At 38.3% G+C, this 26481-nt stretch overlaps 1 protein-coding gene across 4 annotated transcripts in view; it reads right to left on the bottom strand.

Annotated features, from left to right (window-relative positions):
• Positions 1 to 26481, bottom strand: part of col14a1a (collagen, type XIV, alpha 1a) — a 125267-nt gene that overhangs the window by 41636 nt on the left and 57150 nt on the right. For all 4 annotated transcript variants that reach the window (XM_079693687.1, XM_079693688.1, XM_079693689.1 and 1 more), the window contains 11 exons: positions 25461 to 25583; positions 23659 to 23808; positions 19806 to 19922; positions 16764 to 16910; positions 15431 to 15505; positions 11266 to 11405; positions 8487 to 8610; positions 1622 to 1765; positions 1151 to 1315; positions 982 to 1020; positions 665 to 803 (listed from right to left, as the gene is read on the bottom strand). In XM_079693687.1, the coding sequence (XP_079549813.1) occupies positions 665 to 803; positions 982 to 1020; positions 1151 to 1315; positions 1622 to 1765; positions 8487 to 8610; positions 11266 to 11405; positions 15431 to 15505; positions 16764 to 16910; positions 19806 to 19922; positions 23659 to 23808; positions 25461 to 25583 (1363 nt within the window). The remainder of the gene's footprint in view (positions 1 to 664; positions 804 to 981; positions 1021 to 1150; positions 1316 to 1621; positions 1766 to 8486; positions 8611 to 11265; positions 11406 to 15430; positions 15506 to 16763; positions 16911 to 19805; positions 19923 to 23658; positions 23809 to 25460; positions 25584 to 26481) is intronic.

Genomic DNA, 26481 nt, shown 5'->3' with positions numbered 1-26481 from the left:
TTGATTGTTGTACAACGAAATAATAATTGATCAACTATACCTGTGTTTGTGTTTTATTGATCCCTCTCTGTTTCATTCTTTCTGTTGTGAGTGCCTAATAGGAGTCAACTGCATTGTGCATGCACTGTATTTAATCAAATAAATGCTACAACTTGATAACAACTGAAAACTTAACATGCAGCTATTCTTTTATTTGTGGTTTATCAATGAATTATTTTATGATATTGAATATTTTTTTCCAGGTGTCTCTTTGAAAAGTGTGTTTATCTCAATTAAACTTTAACAAATGAACTGAAATGAACAAACCCGTCGACCCTATAATTTATTATTATACATGCCTGTGTAATGTTTGTAAATGTAAAAAAGTGATTTGATCATTAGTTTCTTGGCTGCTTTGGGATTACTGTTAGCCTTGGTTCCGAGGTTTAATCTATGAGGTGTGTGAAGAGAAATACATTAATCAAATCAACTGCTGTTCAACTGCAAAAGATGGATGCGAGAAAAATGGAGGCATGATCAAGCACAGCAAATCAAACTCTTACAGATGTCTATGACGCACAATTTGTTAACTTTCCAAACCAAATTTCTAGGATCCAATCTAATGAATGCTTTTGAAAACAGAAGTAAAAGTACCATGTACTATTTACAGTGTTTCAGTACTCACTTGGTGGGCTGCGACACCATTGCGTCTCGGTGTAGTCTGTAACATGGGAAGGTGTTGAACGAGCCCGGTTCCAGAGAGACTCCAGGTATGGTGCTGTACTCCTTCTCTACCAGGCCGAACTTCTCCATCATACGGAAACCTTCAGGAGGCAAACCATCATTACCTCATTCTCAATGTGATCACTGTAATTACAATCATTACTGCTAAACATGGAGTGCAGCCTCATTATGTGTCATTATCTTATTTAGCTTTTTTTTTTGCCAACTTGATTTTCCTGTGTGGCTGTAGTACAGTGTATTATGTTCCTTGTTTTTTACCTGCCATTGTGTTACCACTCATCAACACAGACGGACAAGCTGAAAGACAGAAAAGAGTCTGTTAGGTCATCCTTAACATTTTCAATTATGAATGAATCTTCTTTTCTGAACTCTTGTTTTTTCTGGTCTCTCTCCCCCTCTGTTTAAAATCCAAGGTTTGTTTACTCACTGGCGGTAGCAGCCTCACAGACAAAAGTAATGAGCTGCTCTTCTATTTTCTTCACGGCATCCAAATCGTCCACAAAGAAGACGTGTCTATCGCTGGGCTTGCTGGCAATATTCACTAGCTCTCCGTAGTCCGCGTCGGCAAAGCCAATGGCAAAGATGATATAGCCTGAGATGGAGTTAAACAAGAGAATTCATTACAGGTTTAAAGTCATTAGAAAGGATTAAAAGGAGTCATGTAACATATTGTTGGAGTTATGGGTTTCAAACCTACTGCATGGTTGAAGAGTGTAATATCCTTCAACAATAGAAATACAGTACGTAAAGCTTCCAAGGAATTAAAAGGGGGAGTGGGGATATGTCCTTTATTTTGTATGACAATATCACGGAATTCTACTGTATATCGACATTCAATATTTGTTGTTTAAAAACTATCAATGCTTCTTTGTATGTGTTTGGTTTATAAGATACTCACCATCCATCTGCATCTCCTTGGACACTTTGTTGACATCGTCTTGTGAACGTCCGTCAGTGAGAACAACCAGGACTTTAGGAACGCCTCTTCTGGCTCCGCCCTCCGTGGTGAAAATGGAATCCTTGACATGTTTGATGGCCCGACCTGACGCAAAACGAAAGGAAACATCTTTTACAATCGTGAAAGTATTGATAATTAAAGTAAATATAAAACCACTTCAAAATGTGTGGTCTTTAAATGTATTTCAACTTCCCAGGTCCGTTAATTTCTATAAAACAAAAACTTTCAGAAACATAGATTAGATAATCAATCACAGTACACAATGTCTGCTTTAGTTACATTCATAAATGAGGCATACTGTTAGTTATAGCAAAGCACTGAAGCAAAAATTGTATTGTCTGATTAGCATTAGCTGTTTTCACTATACTCCTTGGGCTAAGTCACAGCTGTGTGGCTAATAACGTACAATCATATTCATGCAGGTATACAGGAGGAAATTAAAACCGGACACTTATCACTGTTACTCTGCTGATTCTTTCATGCCTGCACTACTTGCTGACCCAGCTGCTTCCACCCGAACCTCCTCCTCATGTGTCATATTGTTGATTTCATGCTTATGTATGTTTATTAAAAGAGGATTATCTCTCTCAGCAGAATCCTTATTGCTGCTCGGATTATTTAAGAGCTTCCTCAAACAGCGGAGCCTTTTCTGCAAAACCCTATAGTATAAATACTTCTTACAAATAGTCATTTGCTTTAAATAAGTGTCTCTGACAGCTTTTACAACGCTGAGAAAAAATAAAAGCTGCCAAGCTATTTTTTCAAGTCTCTTTTTCTTTCATGTTGTGGTAAAAAGATTGTTAACAGATAGCTGCCTTGAGGCAATAACACAATAGAAACATTAAACAGTAAAGCAATGCTGTAATATATGTTCATAGTACCAATAAAAGTGCAAAAAACACTAGTTTGGTGCTTTATGCAGTGCCTAGACTCCCTCCACTCCCATCTGATGCAACATTTTGAACAGAGGAATACGTTTTTGGCAAACCAAACGTATTGGAAGCACAGTATCTTCGTTAAAAGTCTGAAGAAATCCTCTTCCCCACCTCGAGCATGGGGATATTGCTGGTGACCTTTGTTAAAATCGTATATATATATTAATTATAAATAATTCTTCCACCGGCATTATTCAAATCAATTTCCATCCATATTATACTTATTTTATTTTAACGTTTATGCTTCATTATTCTTAGAGCTAAAATTATTAAACTGTCTGTTGAATTCCAAATCGCACAAATCATGTTTAAGGAAAAAAAAACGTTCAATTACCTGGGAATATTCAGATATTGTTCAATGAAAGACAAGGGAATTATTATTTACGTGGTTCATTTATATTCACTAATGTTAGGGTGTGCACAACAAAGAGACGTTTTTGTGTTTCTGTTTGTGGGGTGAAGATCTGGAACAATTTGAGTGAGGAGCTAAAGGGATGTCCAAACATCAAACTATTCAAAAAGAGGTATAAAGACACAATTCTCACAAGGTACAGGGATGAAATTGCTAAACCATAACTGTTTATATTCTTGTTTTGTATTCTATTTATGCATTTGTGTTTGTATGAATTTGTTTATGTACATATGTATATATATAAATATATAGAAACCATTCTCCTAACTTGTCTGTATATATTATATGAATGATTATATAAATTATTCAAGATTATAAGTATACATTTATATTGTATGTTAGCATATATTAAGATGTAAAAAAAAGAAAAAAGGGAGGAAGGGTCGGATTAAATAAGTGTAAACTTCTTCGGACCCTTTTCGGACTTGTAATTAGCTAAAGCTATGTTGTTTATTAATATCAGACAATGATACAACAGATTATTCAATATTAATTAAATGTTTGGTTTTGTTATCGCATTCATTTGTATAGTACTGTATCACCTTTTGTTTCATTTGTATTTTCTTTGGTTTTACACGCTCGGAAAAAATAAATAAACTAAACTAAACTAAACGTGACAATAAGGACCTAGAAGCTCCAGAAACTAGATTCACACGGATTTGCTATCAGCATGTAAAATATGTCAGGAAGCGTTTGATGTGTTTCAAATACACCTGAACACTAAGATGAGACAAAGATGGAAATATCGAAAAGTTAAAATGAGATGAACCTTTGCAGTGTGCACGTCACTTGCTAATGGACTTAATCAGTCAATCAAATCTGTCTAGACAGCTTTAAAAGGTTTCAAAAACGATAAAGCAGCCATGGCTGTTTTCAATGCAAGTTTATCAGTGAATTAATGATGCCTCATTGTTTTTCAAGACCCTCAAAACATTCTCTGTTTTTAATTAGCAAGGTTAAAGGATCAATCAAAAGCAATTAGCTCAAGTAAACTGTCTTTTTAATTATATTTCTATTGATCTGCTTCTCTCCAGAGTGAGTGTTACTACTTCTACTCCTGAAACGGGAACTTAACAACTGTTTCGACTTCTATAAAGATGATCAATTGTTTATTATTATTAATATCCAGCAACATTTACAAGATATATAAAACTGTCCTTCCTGGTTCCTAGTTATTCCAAACTGTAAAAAGCGTTCACACATTTTGAATATAAACATTAATGTGGGTGCAAATATACTCCATTTTTTAACATAGTCCCTTGATCGTCTTCCCACAAAGGAAGGTTATTTCTATTTAATGCCAATTTTAGCATATTGTCCATTATGCCTTGCTCTTCTACTCAAAAAACGAATCTACTCATCTCCACCCTGACCTTTTCATAATTAAATGGACAATCGCTGTCATTAATCCTCTTAACTCCCTGTGTCCTCTAACGCTCTCTTTCTCTCACTCCTCTTGTGTTAAGGAGTGTGTCTGAGAGGGAGCCAGGTATAGGGGAACTCGCCTATAAAAACAATACTAGAAAGAGTCCTGGTTTTATATGTGTGTATGCTTTCTCTGTCTCCACATTTCTAACCAAACCAAAACCCTCATACCACATCGCCTGCTCCATCGATTTTTTCCCCTACCTAGCTGTCGGTGGCGTGATAAATAATAGAGGGCTTGGCCTGTGAAGTTTTGTGTTGTCAGATATCTGCCCGTGACAATCTGTTTCTAGACTGTCCTTGATCACACTGGGCGAGACTTGAATTACAGCAGCTAGCCAGGCATGAAGTGAGACCCAGGACAGAGAGCAGAGGGGCCAGAGGGAGGAGAGAGAGGAGGGGCTGGCAGGGCGGTGGAAGACAAGATATGAGTGCAGAGTGGAGGAAAATAAGAACAAGAGGGAAAAGACGAGGAAAAGGGAAATAGGTTAGATGAGAAGGGCAGGTAAGAAAGGAGGGTGAGGAAACAGAAACATGTAAGTGGATCTTAGGGTTCAAAAGCCCATCGTCAATCAGCAATGCATCGCTTCTTGTGTGAGGAGTTTTCCAAATCAGTTTGGATTGCCCTCCTGTCTGTGAATAGTTTAAAAGAAAGTGAAAATAATTGAAAGCATCTCTCCTGTTCAAGCACACAACAGTACAGGTGCAATATAATAAAGTAGGAGACCTTTTGTCAGGCTGTTTGTGGCAGCAGGTAAAATATGTATGACTAGGAGAAGATTGTGATAATACATCTATGTCTGGAATAGTATAAGAAGCAACAACCCTTTCATCTTTGGAAAGTTACATTCATAGTAAATACATTTGGACAATCAAATGCATTGTTGAAAGTATACAATGGATTTTGAATAGGTCGAATTGGTTTTTATAGTCAGAAAAACTCATTTATGGCCATTCATACATCCGTTTTGAACTCATTAAAGACTTACAAAGCTTGAAAATAGAGTCAGGATCTCACACAACTGAATTATTCCAGATGAATAACTCAGTTAATCATGTATTCAACAGTGTAATGTGTGAATATATATTATATTATTCATTATATTAACTTTTGCCCATAAGCACACACATTTGAAAATTCTTCAATCTGAAAATACTATACAAGCAGAGTCGTGGATTAGCACAATGACTTATGTTGAACATAGAAATCAATATGAAAAGACATACAGACTGACACAGAGTAGTGTATACATATACAGTAGATATATATTCATGTGTATGTATATATACAAATAAATAAACACACGTATGCATTTATAGATATATCAAGACTTTAAAGCCTACATGTAATCAGTCATTCCCCCAAGCCACTCAGAGGCTTATGTCTAGATACTGGTAGCTCTTGCAGCTCTGTTGTCGACATACTGTAGAGCAGCGTTAGTGGGCAACACCTAGATGAGAAACAGTGAGCAAATGTGATGCAGGTTGCTATCTAAAATAGTACATTTTAAATTAGATTAAAGATGCTAAATCAACTTTCAAATGTTATCAAAAATAACGTTACATTGAAATATGCAAAGCTTTGAATTCATTTTTTAAATCTTTCATTCAAAAGTGTTTTCTTGACCCAAGCGGTATAACACAGTGGATATAAAGTCATCTAGTCATTTACAGTAAAAGCATGAAAAAGGAATTGAAGCTATGGGGTTTGTTGTTGGCTAACAGTTATATCCACACGGATAAATCTGCCAGAGGCTCGAAGTTAAAGAAACAGGAAGCTGCAGGTTTTTATTTGGGTTAGGGGGAATTAGACCCAGTGAGGCCCTGATGGTCTCTAAGGAGAAGTTGAGGTTTGAGAATGAAGAAAAGGAAATATTTTTGGGTTTTAATGCAATCTTCAGTTGTAAAAGCCAAAAAAGACTGCAGATCTTTCTCTAAATGGACCAGAGGAGTAAGATGCAAGTAAGGAGGTTCAGGTACAGAATATATGGATGTATGGATTAAGTAGGCTATTTGTATGCTTCAGCATCAAGATTTACAGGGATGGGGGAAATCAAACCTTAAGCATGAATAAAGATTCATTTAACTGAACAGAATAAACAGCTCTCATATTTTATTTAAGTTGTGTGGGTGTCTCTATTGGAAATACTGACAGCCTAAAGAATAGGTATTATGTGTGAGGTACTGAAGAGGATTAATGATACACCGAGGCAGTGGAGTGTTTGTGTATGTGTGTACATGTGGGTAAGAGGCGATAAGAAAGGGGAAAAGGGAGTTATTGTGAATCTGTGAGTGTTATCATAACCTTTAGAGCTAGGATCACCCCTTTTCTCTATGTGTGGGGAAGAAGAAATGTCATGGTTTATTTTCTGTTCTGTTGTGCAACACACACACACACACACACACACACACACACACACACACACACACACACACACACACACACACACACACACACACACACACACACACACACACACACACACACACACACACACACACACACACACACACACACACACACACACACACACACACACACACACACACACACACACACACACACACACACACACACACACAGTCCTGTGAGCAATATGTATTTGTATAAGAGGAATAGGGAGGAATGGGAAAACATAAGAGTAAACAGAAGATGAAAAATATGGGACAGAAAAAAGGAAGGATGCTGAGAGAAAAAAGAAGGTAACAATAATGAAGAGGGGGAAAAGAGGATTTATAAAAGGAAAATAAAGTAGCAGCAAAGTAAGGGAGGAGAGGACAGTAGGAGGTTGGCAAGAGTGCAGAGAAGTTTGATCAAAGGAAAGAAGAGGAGGAAGCCAGAGGAAGAGATAAGTGGGGAGATAATGACTGATAGCAAAGCTCAAGGACACAATAACGCTGAGCGGACACTGAGCCAAGACAGAGACTTTAGGACGGTTAGAGTCCTCTGAGCAACCAGCATTAGCGGTAAAGACACATCAAGGCTTGGAGGTTGTACGCTGACATTCAGCCTGTTTGTTTTATCCCAGCTGGAAGTTTCACATGAGCGTTAATGCTGATTCAAAACCCCTGAACTGCTTGAATCCTGCTCCCACATTAAAGTCTTCCCTCTCTGCAGTATCTGATCTTCATGTAGACAATCCAAACACAACATTGTTTTAAGTTTGCCTGTAAAGATTTCTTCTGTTGGAACAAATATTTGAAGCTCATTGTTGATCTTGAAAATAGCAGACAAACAATCTCAGACAAAGCTAGTAGCTGTTCTGGAGCTTCTGTTAAACACACAGTTGTTCTCAACAGGAGTTTGTGGTCATGAAATGTTGGAATAACGAAGGAACGCTCCAGACATGCAGCTTTCTCAACTTGTGCTGGGATTGTTTTTCACAACTGCTGCTGCTTCCAAAGTTATGAATGAACTTTTAATCTCAAGCCAACAACGACAAAAGGTCCTTAAAGGAAAACGTTGTAGTATTGAAGAAAACTTTCAGAACATTTTTTCTAATTTATCCAGCTGTATTTTGCACATGTGTTTTCACTTAAACTTTACTATTTATTTAATACACTCATAGATGATTAAGCACGGTTGTTTTATAAGGTTTAAGCCAAAAACGTATATGTTTTTGGGAAGTAGTTCGCAAACTACAGGACACATATACATTGTAGATTATACTACATGCACTGTGTGAGAGCTTGCAAACAGATGATTTTATATACTGTTGCTGTAGTTCAACGCGGTACACCTCTACTTTCATTACTGATCTTCATTTACTGTAGAGGCATGTGAGATACATTTCATCATACCACAGGTTGAGTGACTGAACATCAACAACTCAATGACAAATTAGGCAACTCTATCTGCTGAGGGAAAGTGTGCGATACAATTGAAAACTCCACAATAGCTAACAAATGACCTTATTGGTCACCATGTTGAAGAGTCTTTTAAATAAAGGTATTAAACTGAGATTTGAATATGCTGGTCTTGTTGTATTGCCTGAGCTAAGATTACCTCAATCCAATGACACACGGCTCTTACCTGTCTTTGTGTTTCCTCCCTTGTATCTGATGCTTTGAATAGCTTCCAACAGCGCTTCCTTGTTGCCATGGGAACTCAGCTGGAATTCTGTCCGTGCATCGTCGCTGAACTGAGCGATGGCGACCTGCAGACAGACACACAGATAAGTGAAATCAGTTCAACTATTATGTCAAAATGTAATTAAACCAACTTAACTAACTTGTTTCGTTGTGTATTTGGTATAAAGGAATACAGGTAGTTCAAACGAAAAGGCAAATCTAGTCTTCATCTGCTCATCAAATACCATGGCATACGTGTGCATCTGTGCAGATTTGGTTTTGTTCAATTGACATTATGTGAGCACTATGATGCCAAATGTACGGAGCCCCAAAAGGGACATGGAACAAAACAAAAAAAAGAGGTTAAAACGTAGCAGTCTGCAGTCACTCTTTAGCTGTTAGAATGAAGGTAAACACAGTGTAAAGCTCTTTGAGCACTGGTGCTGCTCTTCTCTGAGTTACACGTCCCGCTGCCTCCTGGAGTGACCGCAGGCTGCTACGTTTTAACGAAAATATATCTATGTCATTTCCCCACGTAAATATAACAGCCTGCAATTAAATGGTTGTCTCCTGTGTGCTCCACTTCTTCCTTGGTGCACCGGTAACTTTCTAAAAAAAAAAGTTTCTCTTGCGCACAAGAAACTAACCCGTTATCCCGACTTTTTTTTTTCTCTCTTTTTTTTTTTTTTCATGTCCCTTTACGGGCTCCGTACAAATGTCTGCATTTTGGGTCCAAAACCTGAATACTTACCTCATTTTCACTTTTAATTTCTGCAAAACAAAGGTTTGAAAAGGACATTTTCATGGATCAATTTCAAGGTTTAATCGGTTAGAGCAGCAACGAGTCACAGATTTCCCCTTATTTTTAACCTGGTCAGTGCTGGGTGAAGTAAAATACCATGATTTCTAACTGGAGTACTAACGCCTTATTTTATGCAAGACTCTAGAGAAAACCTCACTGAATATAAATCCAACTCCTAAATCAGAACTGTAATCACTCTAATTGGCTGATTCTAAGAGGGGAGAACAACTATCATTACCTCCAGAGTGCTAATGGTGCTGTTGTTGACTCATGGCGGCCTACACTTACCCGCCAACTCTCCTTTACTGTACAGCCAACTCTCTCACATTACAGCCAGTGGTTTGCTCTCAGTCGCCCCCTGCCAGAGGGGGGCACACCGAGGGAGGCAAATTGCGTAACAGCAGACATTACACAAATGAAAGAAAAGGGTTTAGCCAGCACCTCTACATTGTGACAAATGAACCGGCTGAGCTCTGCTGAAATAGTGCGGGCCATGCAGACAAGAAGCACAAAGAAATTAGTTCCCAATGACACTAGAGAATCGCCGTTACACGCGGGCATTACTGATGAACCTGATACAGGAGATGGGAATATTGCTCGTAGGGATGTGATTCAAAGTGTTGCTCATAGTGGATTTTATATGGAGAATCAAGTTGATGGTGCATTAGGTCATGTTTGAACCATCATAACTTTATTCCAGCTTTTAATGCATCTAGACTTATTACGATTCTTGCCAGTAAAGTAATGTATTCTGGCACCAACCACAGTGCCAGCAAATGAGCAGAGTTAATCGAACAGTGCGCTGAACTAAAACGAAAATCTCTCCAGAAAATAAATATTGATCGACTAGGGGTTTAAAGTTCCCCCTCTCTTTTCTAAACTTTTCTAAAGAAACAAGGCTGTGGTCAGGCTGATTTGTCAAGGGACTGCCAAAGAAAATGAGGTGAAACTCTGCTCCGAAGAATCCTCCGGAATCAATTAAGCCTTCTTAAACAATACATGAGCCTAACCAACATGAGTTGAAATGTGAAGTTAGGTTGTTCAAGATTCGTTATTTAGGGAAAAGCGTAATTTGTTATTCTGTCAACAAAGATGAAAGAAATGGCTCACCTGTTACAGAAAGAGAATCTCAGCCATGAAATAAAATCACTCTCCATCCTTCCATTACGGACATGCAGTATATAATGTATCTATTAACTACTGCATAAAAGCCCGTTTAAGATTTGAAAGGAAAATGAAGTACTTCAGAGTACTTTAATGTAAAATGGGTTGCAGCATATGAAAGATGGGGGACAGAAGAAGGAGTAGTTGGCACTAACAGAGTTAGGGGCAACGGGTTTTTGAATATACAGTATGTGAATCTTATTATATCTTACACACTGTGCTGAGCTTGCAAAATATCACAAATGATGCAGTGGTTTGTAATATTAGTTTTTTCGGGATTGATCTAACAGAAAGTAGATGTTAAAATGATTAAATACATATTTTTTCACAACATTCTCTCTTTTATGAATGGGCTCTTTACCCACAGACTACAATATGTAATTTTCTCTATTTCATAATGTTTTTCGGTTTCAGTGTGGTTACTTTCGTCTACATCAACAACATCTGATTTACATTCCATTTGCCACAAGCATACTGAATTCAGAAGGAAAGTTATACAACAATAGGAAATAATTACACAGCAAACAGAAATTAAAAGCCTTCAGCACATTTGTAGTCATTTTCACCAGACACAGACTTTTAGACTAGACAAGAAAACCACTAAAAGAAATAACAAATGTGAATACTAGCACTCCTCTGAGACTCGATGTAACATTAAATATATATCCTTTATTTAACCAGGTAAAAGACTCATTGAGATTGAAATCTCTCTTTAAAAAATCTCTTTACCTCTCTAAAGGTAAAAATGACTTGTGGGTGTGGTCACATGACTGACCTGGGTGCCGTCTGGTCCAATCAGATCCAGCGATCCCATGGTGCTGTAGAGGAAGCGTGTGATCTTCATGAAGTTGTCGTCTCCGATGGACCAGGACCCGTCCACCAGAAAGGCCAGGTCCGCCTTGGCCTCCTTACACACTGCAGACAGTCATGAGAGATACACACATTTTGTCAGCAACTCATTTTGTCTCTGCCTTTAAAAAGTAACTTCATAAAGAATGAAGGTCTCCAAAGGACGAAGCATACCTTGAATGGTAATTAGGTGTCTCATATATTCAGACTGAGTAAATATGCATATTATGAAGCACTGCAAATATATAGCGGCTGCAAAGTGTTAAATGTGCAAAGCCTGGTTCCTCAGATTAATTTGCAAACTGATTAAGTCCATTAGCATTGTAAAGTTATAAGAGAAAAAGTTGAGTTCATGTTTTAACATTTAAAAGTGAAGTTTTTAACCCCCACAATGTGTTGTATATCATGTGTTTGTGTATTATTTTGACTTCTTAAGCTGGTCATTCATATTCCTGACCAAGCAGTGACTTTTCCCTCTTTCTCCCACAGGTTTCTTCTCAGGCTAATCTTTAACAGTGTAAAGTTGTTTTTAGGTTTTAACAGGTTTTCAAACTCCAGTTCTACGCTAAATTCCCAGCTCGGTTCTGGACCAGGTCAGCCTCGAGAAAAAGTAAAGCCTTAACTTGATATTTATGGGGAAAACTAGTTGTGATTGTAAACGCAACAAAATAAAAGGAAAGGAGAAAAAAAGGAAATCATACAAACCTTCCCGACCAGTGTTATTGTTTTTCGTTACAGCCAACTGTTATTATCGAATATTTTTACAGAACTTCATAAGTGGCGCTCTGATGCTTGTCAGAAATGTCAAGTTAAAGGTCAGTCTGAAAATGTTTTGATTACACGGTGTTATGTGGCTGCCTCTCATAAGAGCTGTGAAAATATTACAATTGAGTATTTCTGCTTCCATACAACATGGTTTTCTTTCTTCCTGTTGTTTATCCTACTGTCTACTCCCCCCTTGTTATCTATCTGGAGCCCCATCCCTGTCTTTTTCTCTCTTCCTCTCCATCACTGTGTTTCATTCTCTTCCTCCTGTTCTTAGAGTCCATCTCTCGGCTCATTACAGACACACACATGCTGCTCCTTTATAACTCTCCCCTGTCTTTTGTGTACTCCTGATTAAAGGTTGCTTGTCATTACAGACGGAGGCATCGTTCTGACAAAGGTTAGAAACTTAGAAAGAGATGCTTACAGACGGGCTCAGCAGGTGTGTCGGTTCATGTCTGTGGAGTTTGCTGTGCTGTTTCACCTGAGCCCATCAGACAGGAACCGAGGAGAGAAGGTGGAGGGTCACACTGTGGACTTTAGCCACTTTGTAACTTTGCTTTCTCTTTAGTTTCAAAACATCATCCACTGTCAGAATGTTATACCCGTTTCATCTCAAAATGTATTTTTTGTTGCTCCTGGAAATGTATAGATTATACAGTAGTTTTTCGGTGATTCAATGAAAATTGAAACATTATCAGCATGAAGTTGGAGTCATGGCCTGTCAATCACAGGTGTAAGGCAATGCAAGGCAATTACAAAATGAATGACATTAAGACGGTGGTTCTCAAACTTTTTCTGTCATTCCCCACTTTGAACAGGTGGGCCTTTTCAAGCCCCACCTGTTCCTCATCGCTCCAATAAAATGGTAGGCAAAGCTTAAAATTGTCAAATGTATCGTTCTATAACAGGGGTCTCCAACCTTTTTTAGGATGGGAGCTACTTTCAAAAAATAAAACAAGTCGTGAGCTACTTTTACTCCTCTTTTTTTGTTTTTTTGCACTGTATATATTTAGCACATTTGAACATTATTATATGCTTACCTTTAACCTTTGTGTGCTGTTTGGGTCTGTGGGACCCGTTTTCAATGTTTACTAAAAGAAAATGTAGGCAATTTAATTATTTTAACCTGCTTTATTTGGGGGTGGACCTCACCTCCTCTAGGGGGGTCCGGGGGCATGCACCGCCGGGAAGATTTTTTTTTTAATGTTGAAGTGAAATGCCTCAATCTGGTGCACTTTGAGCAAAAAATGAATTTATGGATACAGCTCTCAACACACTGAAAGGGAGCTGTATACTTTTCAATAATCCAAACATCTTTAGAATATGATCAAAACCAATAACAAATCATTTCAACTTGTTTATTCTTATCTTATGTTACCTAGTTAGCATTCTTTCTTTTTATTTATGCATATTTTACTAATCACTCTCCTTTTAAACTTTTTAATTTTTTTTCACTGTCCTATAGCACACATTGGAATGATTTCTTACTTTATTTTTTACACCTAGGCTATATTAAATAGATACATTTGTGCTCTCTCTCGCTCTCTCTCTCTGTCTCGCTCGCTCACAGAGGCTGTGTGCTCCTCCGTGGCGATGACGGCTTGCGTTAAAAAATTATAATAAACATAGGCCTATTTGTAAAGTGGGGGGACACAAACGGGATTTCGAAAAGGGTCACGGTTAAACTCCTTGTGAAATGGTGAGGTGCCGCTCCACATTGCTTTTCTTCCCGACTGCAACGCTGTAAATTATTTTGGTTTCAGTTGTGTGTGTGTGAGCAGGCTCGGATTGGCCATGGGGAGATTCGGGACTTTTCCCGGTGGGCCGCTGCCTTTGGTGGGCCGCTGGCTCTGACATAGGTGGACCGTGGACTTTCACAGCGCCGCTGCGCCGGTACCGCACCCGCCGCCGCAAACACCCGACGTTGCGAGGCTCTGGCGGATCCGGCGCTTTGAAAGTCCACCGCCGTTGCGAGTCTCCGGCTGTAACAGTCCACTAACGCCCGCGAGGACCCAGGTTCGATTCCGGCCTTTATAAATATATATATAAAAAATAAAATAAAAACTCCCGTTCATCGCGTCCATTCGCGACCCACCTATCACATCTCTGCGCCCCACATTTTGAGAAACGCTGCATTAAGAGCATTGTACCCTATATGTTGAAGCGACACTAACAGATTCCGATTGATAGAATGGTGTTTTGTGCTGATCCGGAAGTAACTAGTTAATAAACCAGGATTAGTGTAACATTTCTTCATCTTGTAAAAGTGGTTGGTGTGTAGCTCACACAATAAAGTAATGTGGAATATGTAACGACTCATAGATTTTCAAGTTCAAGGGTTCTTTTCTTTCCTTTTTGCTAATCTTAAATGTAACATCCCGGATTAAGTTAGCTCTCTAAAGTTCCTTCCAGGTCACTGGAAACTAAGCACAGTTCATAGCTGTGTAACGAGTTGACGTGACATTAGAAAGTTATCTTATTAAAAGTAAACAGTTTTCTTTCCTGCTTTATAATCATGCCAGACAGCTGGCAGTTTGCACTGTCAATCAATGTTTTAAATTAGAGCAAATCAATTTCCACACAAAGTAAAGTCCAAATCAGATATTTTTTGCTTCAAATAGCAATTATTACCTTTTACCTGCTGTTTAATTGCATTAAAGGTAACACATGCAATCAGAGTTGCACACACATGCTTGACAACTGATTTCTATTTTTATCAAAACAAGCCAAGCTTTACTAATATGATATTACCCTTTCAAACATATACACTGACAACAAACAAGATTTGAGACTCAAAAGAACTATGATTAAAAGTGTTTGTCAAGTTGAAAGAAGCTGTTATTACCACCTCAGCCAAAATGTAACAAATATTGCAAGCATCTGGTGTTGCAAGTTGTGCAGAATCAGTTTTGATGACCCGCATATATCAGCTGGCTTTTACCCCTAGTTATCAAGTGTGCCGACATGGCTTTGTTTAATTGAAATATAATGTTTAGTTTATTTTTACATTACATGACATGTTACTTGTTAGACGCTTTTACCCAAAGCGACTTACATACTCAATACTGTGGACAATCCCCACAGGAGCAATTTGGGATGAAGTGCAGTCAACAACATGCTGACTGCAGTGGGACTCAAACTTGCTATCCCCTGATTCGAAGTCCAGCACACTATCCACTGAGCCACAGCCTCATGTAATGTTCAATTTTACTATATTATGTGGCTGACCACAGGTAACATACAACAATATTAGATCACTAAGAACATCACCTGGAATACACTGGGAGAATCATATGTGTGTGTGATTTCAACTTCTTTCTCACCTTCTTTAGCGGGTGGGATGGTGGGAGGGGGCTCAGTGGTCGGGGGTTCAGTCGGAGCTAGAGTGGGCACTGGCACTGGACAACACACACACAGAGAGAGAGAAACAAGACAGGTCATCAATCATGATGACAGTGACAAGTCGCACCATCTTTGGGTTTATGTGTCCACACACACACACACACACACACACCCCCACCCCCCCACCCCCACACCCACACCCACACACACACACACACACACACACACACACACACACACACACACACACACACACACACACACACACACACACACAATCAATATGTTGACAGACACAATGAGAGACAGTAGCCTGTTTCTGTTCAGCTGAAACTTTTATAATCCTCTTCCTTCCTTCGACAGTTGAGTTCTGGACCTTGACAGAGAAAAGATTTGTAGTGCAATCTGTACTTACAACCTAATGTGCTAAAGTAACCCAGTTGCTGTGTTGCACACCGTTTATCTTTCTTTCCATCACTTACTTACAGCAATCAGATTTTATCTTTTTACTTTCTTTATATATCTCTCTCTTGCCTATCCGTGCCTATAAGTCAGGGAGAGCAAGAGTTCTATTCTCATCAGTCTAGTATCTTTCTGACCAGGAGCCGTCTTTTTTTAAGTTAAAAACAGGCCCCAGGTTAAAGTATGCCTCGGTGCCAAGCCAATTACTTTGCAGAAAGCAGTTGGTTCTGTCAAACCAGGGTACACCAAGTGAATCATCTTGAAAACATCAACAACAGCCCTAAGAGAGGGGCACAAACTTCAGGAGAGTAGGTAGAATCTTTTCAAAAAAGGGTATTTCAGCTTCACTAGTGACTTGACAAAAGTGATTATAAGTAAAGAATGTGCTTGCTGCTATTGTGATATTTGCTGTTTTGTTGATTTCATTTACTTTCTTTACTGTCCCTCCACACTAAAGACTTTTACAGTGTGAATCTATCAATCTCTATAACACAGGTTATGAGCGACCGCTCCTGGTCCCGTGAGCTGTGAGGTTCCCCTCGGCTACTAAGCTGAACAATAAACGTATACAGCAGCAGCCATTATGTTCTCAGAGAGAGAGAATCACAGAGACATACCAAATACAGGTAGCACAGTAGCTTATAGGGGTAAGACTACAGTGGGGGAAATGAGGTATGGGGAGAAAGAACAGAGAAAGGAGTGAGTGAGGAGGTGACAGTGGACAAGAAAATAAGTGGTGAAAAACTGGGATGAAGGGTTGAGTGGGTGTGTGTCTGTCTTTGTTCTTACTACACATACAGAGATGAGGACATTATAGATGTAAATACAATGTATAAAACGTTTGCAACATACACGTCATGTCAGTGATGGAGACAGCAGGTCCCTCCATTTCCTGCATCTGGGTGTGAACGCTGATCTGGTACTGGCTGCCGGGGGTGAGGTCGTAGAAGCACTGTCGGGAAGAACCAGCTCCCAGGCTCACTTCCTGCCTCTGACCGTCTGCAAGGACACAACATAACAAAAACGGACTTACATTGGATGAAGTTCAAGATCAAAAGCCATACAATACAAATAAGCTCAATTCCCTCAAAAGCTCCTGTTTCACATTAACTGTATTTACAGAGCACATTTCCGTCTTTTCTGCCTCGTTCTGTATCATATCCAAGTCTTGGAGCTGCTATGTGTAATCATTTGTTTACAATTTGATACGGAGCAGCTTTATTGGAGCAGTCAGGGTGCATGCAGCAAAATGTCACTGTCCTGCAGGCATGCTCATGTCATCTGGAAATTCAAATTTGATTTGAAAAGCTTCCCTGTGTAAAATCGAATATAACATTATCGATAGTAAAAAATAAACCATTGTTTTAGGATTACCGAAAGTAGGATATTATATGACATAAATTATCCCAATTTTTTTTTTTCCTGTTCTCTTTGCAAGTTCCTTTGAATTGCAGACTGCAAACAGTTTCACAACGGTTGAGTGGTTGTTATGAAAACCATAGAGGAACTGTACTAATAGGTGCCATTTTTCAGTATCATTAGTCTGATGTTATTTCCTAATGTGTTTCTTATATTAGAGCTATAGTTTCGCTCATCATGCAAACAGGAAACTACCATGAATAATAAATTTGGGGAAACAGCTGTTACATAGACCGTTAACTTTTCATCTGAGAAGGTGTCTGAGCAGCTGGTTGGCTGTCTGTGGATTAAACAAAATCTCTTAACTCCAGCAAGAATATCCGGTTGCTGCTTAGGCAGAAGAGAGGGAGACACAGATAAATAGAGAACCATGGGAGGAAGGAAGATGGAAGAGGGAAGTCTTCCTACTTTTTTTCTGTAAAAAAAACGTGTTTAGAAACCACTTACTGTAGAATTAGTTTTATTTTGGTCTCAAACCCTATTACCAGCCGACACTCAAATTTGTTTTAATGAAGAGTAACAACTAATCATCTACTGAAACCCTGAAGAAAAATCCATTAAAAAAACAGAGCGATCATTTCATTTGCTATTTGCTTTTCTCTCAGAATACACTTTGTCTTGCCAAAAAGGTGCACCTAATAAAAAGCAATTTCATAGATATTGTGTTTACATTGTTGTAAAGTAAACACTTTCTTTTTCAAAATGCGCTAATGATCTAAATGAAGGTTTATTTGTAACATAAGAAACCTATGAACCTAAGCTTAACTTGTCTGTTAAAATCGTTTAGCTGGTTTACATAGAAATATTCTCAGTTAAATATGTTTACAAGTTTGTTCATCTTTTAGACTTAAGACACATTAGTCTGTTGTGTGCCATTTTATCATGCAACAGTAGCAGAGCCATCTCTCTGTGAAATTATCTGGGGTTTTTTCCAGAGCTGTGTGTGACATGATCTGCGTGCACACAGTGGTCTCACTGAAATTAATTAGGGAGGCCCAATTTGCCCCAGAACTATCATTATAAAAATAATTTTCTATCACATAGTGCGGCAAGTAGTGGTGTTTTAATATCAAACCAAAGCAGAAGATCTTAAATGTAAATTTGTGTAGGTGAAAATCCAGCAACAACGCATCTGGATCTGCTTAGTATGCAACCTTTTGACACATGCTGACATTTAAAAAATAAACATAGACTAGACAAAAGCTTTTGTTTCATGGTCAGATAAATAATAAAAACAATGAGCATCCAACTCACAACAGGCACACCAAGAAAACTAAACCTTAGAGAAACAGTAAATCCACTCACAGCGAACAGTTTCATTTGTATTTATCCTCAGAGGGCAGTTGGGTGTGCAGCAGGAGTTTATATTATATATACTGTAAAACAAAACGGTCTCAAATAACAAGAATATTGCCACAATAGAGAAACTGAGATATTTGTTGTCTCTGTTTGCATTGTACATCCACCAATCCAAATATCAAGCATCTCCAAAATAACTTAATGTTGACAGGGTTTTGTTTCAAATAGATTTAAGTATATATTAAAGATAAGGTCTTTCGTGGTTCCCTCCTTCTTTTCTTCTTCCGTCTCCCTTTTTTTCATTTATGAACTGAGCGGGCTGATGATTAAACAACCTCTAAAGGTCATACTCTCTGAACACTCTTTCTCATCTGTTTTATTTATGACGGGATGACAAGCAAAATTCTCCAAGCGGTTTCCTCTCATGTTGGTTATTAGGGAGAGATCGGATGTATATCAAACCTCCCTTCCTTTCTACAAATGAAGAGATTTATGTATGTCCTTGAATCTGCACAACACTGCCATGTCAAAGTGAGAGAAATATGCAACACTTATTTCCTCAGAGGCTCATATCATTATGACTCCACATATGTAACCAACACACATGTTACCATCACAACCAAAACCAAAGAGCCCTGAGCTGACTGGTCTTTGTGTTGATAATAATAAACAGTGGTGACATTTTCACAAGGACACACTGTAAATCTATAATGAAACATATCCAGCCCACCTCACCAAATATCACAACTCATGTAAAACTGATTTACTGACTTACTTGTATTCCAGTCACTTATCTGGCGAAAGCCTTGTGCTCACGACGTGGAACGCGGGAACGTGCTGGGATGATTGAAAGTGCACACTGAAACGTTGCTGAGAACATCTGTGGACTGCGTGCATCTGTTCTAACATTACTGCTTGTTTCTGAACAATTCAACTTTTTAAAAAGTGTGATTCAGACTACATTTCAACAAGATGACGAAGTTACACTTAATTTAAATTCATAACCTTATGTCAATAAAGTTACAGTTTGGACAGAACTGCTCTCACAAAAAAGCCAATCTAATGAAAGCACTAAATCAAGAAATGAACTCAGTTTTTACCACCTTTAAGAACGGAGTTGAATTCTGGCCCACACACAGGCATCATGGACGACCATACAACAGTAGATGAACTTACTGAGTGTAGACTGAATGGAGACTCTGTATAACGTGGCCTGTAGAAGAGGCTGCCACTGGACACACAGGCTGATGGGACGTATCTGGTAGGTTGACAAGCCAGAGACACCCAGGAATACTGCAGATAGAGAGGCAGACAGATGGAAAGATTACAGAAAAATCTATTTAGAATAGATTTATCAATTTTCATACAAACATGAAGCAGAACAAAGTTTAAGTTTGTAACACTTGTCAATTGTTTTTACTATCCTTTCAAATTAATGACAGTAATACACATGGACTGAACTGATGTTAAACATTACTGAAACATTCATCTCTAACCAACGTGGCACATTTTATGATCATAAACGTTTTGGTTTTTGTCGCTTTTGTGACATGTCTGGTTAGACCGCCCCCAACCAGCTCCTTTAACCGCTATACGACCCAAGACTCAAGAGACACTCGCTCACATAAAAGTAGCACTGACTGTCATTGCTCTAGCCATGGATCATGTGGACTTTATTCTCCACATCGTATTAGTGGTTCAGCTAAAGCTTTCTTTAAGCCACTTTCCCAGTAGACAAAAAACTCACTAACACCTACGACCATGTGGCTTTTGTCTTCATTGGGAAAGGTCAAAATGTGCATTCATTACCGGGACAAATGACAAGAAGAAAATAAATTGTCTAATTAGGTTGGGAAAGTCTAAGGCCCATTTGAGCGTGTTTTTACTTTATTTAAAATAATAATAAAAATCTATAATTGCTCATTGTGGTTGTAAAAGGGTATACGTTTGTCTAACTTTGCAGAGATATATCATCAGGTAAACTACTTTGACTAGAATGTGGTCAGTTTAGCTCTACTGGGTTTAAAAGCTATGTGCAGTAACTTTGACTGACTGGCTGACAATAGTGCGAGGTAAAATCTATAATGTTCAAACTTGAAAAAGTTAGGATAAGAGCTGCATTAAATAGACAAGTGGCACATCTCTTTGTGCATCAAATGAAAAATGAACATTGAACCAAATAAAAGTGGAAATAGATGAAATGTCTCCATACTTACAGTTCCTGTGACAACATTCAGCTGTGTTAGAGCACTTCACACAAAGTGACAAAATTAGTCACTGTCAGGCTCGCTGTTTAACTCTCATGGAGAAACAATGAGGCATGATGCAGCAAAATGCAAAAACACCACCAAGCAATTTAAATAGCTGAAGCTTGTTTGGTAGTGAGATTTCAGAGTACCACAGGAAAGCAAATCTCCCAGGAGCCCGCCTCCCCCCCCTCCCTCTATCTCGTTAAGAGAATTTGCTGATGGTATAAAGTAATCTTGGCTCCAGCACCAGTGTATGGATATTTTATACTGGGACCATATGGCAGATGGCTTATTTTAAATAAAAGTGAATAATGCATTCAGTATGGCAACCCACAATTTCATTTAATGATATGCAAAGATATTTTAAAAAACTCACTCCAACATACAGTCAGTAAAAACAAGCAGGCACATAAAGTCAATACATTAAATAAGCACCACATATGGTTTGCACAGGAAAATGGCCAGTTCTTGACCAACATTAAGCTTTGCATGTTTTTGTTTTAATTAACAGTTTTTTTTTTGCTTTAGGATACCCTTGAATTTATTTCCTGTTTTGGGTGCGACAGGAACTGAGGATGACGGGACATTTTTTAATATCGAAAAGTTAAAAAAAGAGTAATACAGATATAAACCACGGTTGATGATACGGGGATTTGTCAGAAAATACGTCTGAGAGAAACAGCTAAGCTTGTCATACTTAAAGCCAAATATGTGCACCCATCTCCCTTCAGCACCTCCTCACCATCAGTCAGTTTCCACATCATATATTTTCTCCACTTCTGCCTGTTTCTGATGATGTAATCCTTTTTAGTTTTTTCATTTTTGTGCAAATTCTACAAAGTAAAAAAAGTTAGTTTCAAGAAAATCGAGGAAAACAAATATGTACTGTACAGTTGGAGTGCAAGCACCTCAATACAAACTGAACAAAACATAATTTAGGAGAAACAGTTTAATTTCATTCAATGGCCCTCGAGGTACCAATAAGTACCATTTTACGCTGCATGCTACTATGTGTAATTTATTGTGTTTACACGTCACAGTCTGCCATCACAAAGCTGCAAGGAGTGCAGTGTATCCAGGGAAATATATTACTGTATCTCGCTTATTAGAATGACAAGTAACTGGAATAATTTCCCTAAATAAATCAGAGTTCCTCCAGTGTAAATTACAACTTTGAACACTGAATTCAAAGAAACGCGATGTACATCAGAAATGTATCAGTGCATGGGGAATTGCTTGTGTCTGATGTGTGTGTATTCATTGTAGAGTCATAGGACAATATCTGAAAATGATCAAATGTATATAAAGAAATTATAAACTCAGATAATGTTGTACTGTATGCATTGACATTATCTTATAAAGGGCCTTATTAATATTGTTGGAGGTAGAGGCAGGAATTTAAAATGCAACACCAGGGGAAGAGTGAGTAGTTTGAGTGTATAAATCTGATGAATCTACATGTCAATGGCTCATACTTCATCCTTATCTTCCTATGAAAGCATATTTCATGATGAGAACTCAATAGAGACAGAAAGGCGTGAGGGACCTGTCACTCGTCCTGCAGTTGGATGATTAAAGGACAGATTAAGGATTGCACATCATCACTGCAGTACAACCCGTGTTTCAAAGGAAATCTCCCTCTCTATACTGACAATGTGTAAATTGACTACCCCCTCTACATTTAGCCTTTACATTTTATTCCTCAACATTTATCATTAAGTTAAAGTGGACATTTTATGACAGTTTTATGTGCATACATTTGGAGGGCCTAACAACCCACAAACTGTGAAATAAAACAATCCCTGTTTGCATAAACGTGCATGAAAAATGCATGAGCTATTAAAATGAGAGTATGTTTGTTTTAATCCAATTCCAGACTGTCCCTTGCGGCCAATCAGACAGTAAGCCTAAAAGACAACAGTAGATTTTTAAAGCAAGGCATGATACAGCAGGGTTTTTTTTTTTTTTAAACCGTCACATCCAGAGGCAGTAAGCCCAAAAGAAAACATAAATGTTTGGTGATAGATAGTGACAGAATAGGTTCAGAGAAATACGGATGTACACGTATGCATACATATCCCTGCTGTACATACACTTCTCTGTTTGGCTCTATATCAACAGTCAATCTCTCTCTCACTTCCTCCCTCTCTCAGAGTCTCTTTGTTTGAAATGTGAGTGACGTTAAAGCCTGCGTTAGGTCTTACTGCACCTACTGATACCAAAACTATATGCAAAAAGGATTGTTCTCACTGGCTGAATGAGAAATATTCATATCCTTCTGTCTTTCACTCTGTTTGCTAAAGTCTCAATGGAAATTTAGAGCGTGTGGTATCAGCAGGTAGTTAATATGCATGTTGTACATTTCCCTCTTTCGTGAAACTAGTTTGCTTTTCTGCTGCTGGTCTCTATTCTGACAGTCACGCTTTCCTTTGTGACGCATTTAGACTGAAAACTTGGTAATGGTCCCAACTAGGGCTTATTTGGGAATTTGGCATGATTCTCAAAAAGCAAACCAAGTTATTATCAGTGAAAGCTGAAATAACATTTTGAATATCTTACATTAACCTTTATTTTATTATTAGTCAGTAAACAGTGAGATTCCAATCTTCTATTTACAGACCTGCCTATACAATGTCCATGGTGCCAATCGAGGAAGAGGGTTCAATTTCTATGAAAATGTTTATTTCCAAATCAAAATTCATAACCACTATTTAACAACTTTTCTTACAACAAATATGGACTGGTCTTTTCAGATGTATGATAGAGGAGATGCTGCTTACATGTCTTGGAGTTCACTAGCAGAGGTTCACTTTGTCCCGTAGGGTAGGAAGCCGTCACTTGAACGCTGTACTCCGTCCCACTAAGTAGATTCAGAAGCATCTTGGAGTTCACATCTTCCCCCACAACTGTCTCCAAAACTGGTCCTGGAACTGAGAAACACGCACATGAGCACAGGCTGACATAATAAAGCAGGCAAGTAATGTAAAATGCAAACCAAATGTAGTTTTCTGTAATTTGTATTATTCCAAAAACATTTAATAATTAAGAATTGAAACGTTGTAAGGTTCTTAACATCTTTGCCAACATTTCCCCGAGATAGCATTACATGCATACACATGTTAAGTGTCCAGAAGCTTTCTCTCATGTTGCTTGAGTTAAAGATGAAAATATACACAGCCAAAAGGGTTGTGTGAGAATCACTTAAGAGTCTGAGACTTAATGTTATCAAATATACTTCTAAAACTGATAACTAAAGGCTCTACACTGCAACACAAGCACAATATACATTCACAGTTTTCTCTACATTGATCATTAGCTAGTGAAAAAGGGGACATTCTGCATTAGCCTGGATCTTTGAACATGATTCTTAGACTTTAACATGCCAGAAAATACAAGTTGCTTCCATCTACCTCAGTCTGAAATCAATAACCTATTGTTAAAGATATTACAGAGAACTTTGAGGGGCCAATCTGTAAAAAGCATTACTATTAGCTGCATCACAATCTTTTCATACATACACCTGCAAATATTCTCAAAAATAATGTAAGGAATGAACCATCAAAGCTGTAAGCAGGAGTCGGCTTTTACGACACAGATATCTTGAAGAACCTAACACGTGGAAAGAGGCATAATCCTGCATCAATACCTATTATAAAGGGCTGAAGATACAAATTGAATAAAACCAATACAAGAAAAGAAAAGCAGCAATTATCTTAACAACCCACCAGACACTGGAACTGTTGGCATTTGCACACAGGCACTTTTTATTCAATTGATTCTCACGATGAAAACAGAAGCCTTGTGAAATTCATTTACCTTCAAATGCAAACCTAATATCAGATGAATGCAGCATGTCTATTTAATTAAATTAGATTCATTGCCAAAAACCAGACATGGAAACTCAAATTACTGGAGCCTTGTTAGGATGAAACAAATAGCACTACAGAAGCAGCAGAACAGTGAAAATGGGCTTTTGATGATGCTTCGAGAAAATAAATAAAACAAGAAGTACATTTCTTTCACATTTTATTCCAGCTCTGGATCACTGACGTTTCCTTGATGCCTCAAGCGTCTTATTAAAAAGAGAAACTAATGGCGCATTCACACTACAGCGCGGAGCTCGCTTTAAGCGTGCCGAGCCGGGCCTGTTTTTGGTTGCGCTTACACTTGGCCTAGTTCCGGCCCGGGGCTACTTTTTCACCTTTTTTCTGGCCCGACTAAATCGTGGTTCTATCGAGGCCAACAAACAGGGCTGAGTCGGGCTGAGTTTGCTAAACTAGAGAGAGAATCGCTGTCAAGGGGGCTACAACTACAACAAGATGAACATATTTGACCGTGATTTAATTGTAATACACGTTTCAAAATGATGCCGAAGTAACAACATACTGATACCGGTTAGTAAAAACCATGAATCCAGCCTGTCTCCCTGAGCGAAGTATATACTACCTTAAAAGAATAAAGAACTCACAGCTGTCTAACAGTGTTCAGCATGTGTTCAGCGTGTGTTCAGCGTGTGTTCAGCATGTTTTCAGTGTGTGTTGTGTGTGTGTTCAGTGTGTGTTGTGTGGGTGTATCTATATACCATATATAGGCTGGTAGACGATCCTGTACCCTGTTGTAGGAGACTGAGGGGGATCCCAGGTGACTCTGAAGCGGTTGTACCACTCCTCTGACACACGCAGGTTTCCAGGAGACAGGAGGGGCACTGCCAAAACACAAACAAAATCGGAACACAGAGGTCCATCTCAAAAGCTTGACTCAAAGATGTCCTGTGTAAATGGGTTTTAAACCAAAATAAGCTATGGTAACATCTCCAAAATGCAATGTCTCTAACAGACGTGTCAAATGCATTTCCTTCAAGTATTCATAGTGTATAGGGTATGAATTAGGGCTTGATATCATAGAAACTGCTGATACTTGTGCAGAAACACTGCCTGAATTGTATTATTAAAACTTAAGCAATCTTTTTTTTTTTTTAAATAACAAGCCCTCTTTTGCAGGAAACAGACTGAACACACATTCACATTTCTAAAACCTTGCTTTATATATCTATGATTAAAAGATTGCTTCCACAAAGGCAGCTGAGCTATAGGCTAGCAGCTAAATATGCTAACAGCATGAACAGTACAAACAACAGAAACAGTTTCATAGGGCTAATCATGTTCTTTGTTATTGGTCTCAATAAAAAAACTATAAAAACTAGGCATAGCACTCGGTATATAATTCGTTCAAATAATTAGATCTTTCAACACACTAATGAAATATAATATATGTTAACATAGCAGCACAATTTTATTTTTTTTGTTTTTTGTTGATTGGTTGAATTTGAGTTATCACAAGTTGGAAAATATTGTAGACCTTAATTAAAGAGAGAAGATAGATCTCCATTAGAAACATGATCACCAAATGATCATGTTTTACTGTATATCCAAGTGTGGCTGCGCTCAGACTTACCACTAGGCAGCATTCCAAGCTCGGGACGGATTGGTACAGCAATATTGCGAGCTATTACAGTACCCTCATCTTATAAGATGACATATTCTGTCTGAAATTTCAATTTTCTGTACAGCGAAGAGACAATCACTGCTGCTAATTAGAGGCTA

This window comes from Notothenia rossii (genome assembly GCF_949606895.1).
Source record: "Notothenia rossii genome assembly, chromosome: 7".
Classification (NCBI taxonomy): domain Eukaryota; kingdom Metazoa; phylum Chordata; class Actinopteri; order Perciformes; family Nototheniidae; genus Notothenia; species Notothenia rossii.
Note: the sequence above shows the minus strand (reverse complement) of the source record. Positions and strands in the feature narration are given on the sequence as shown.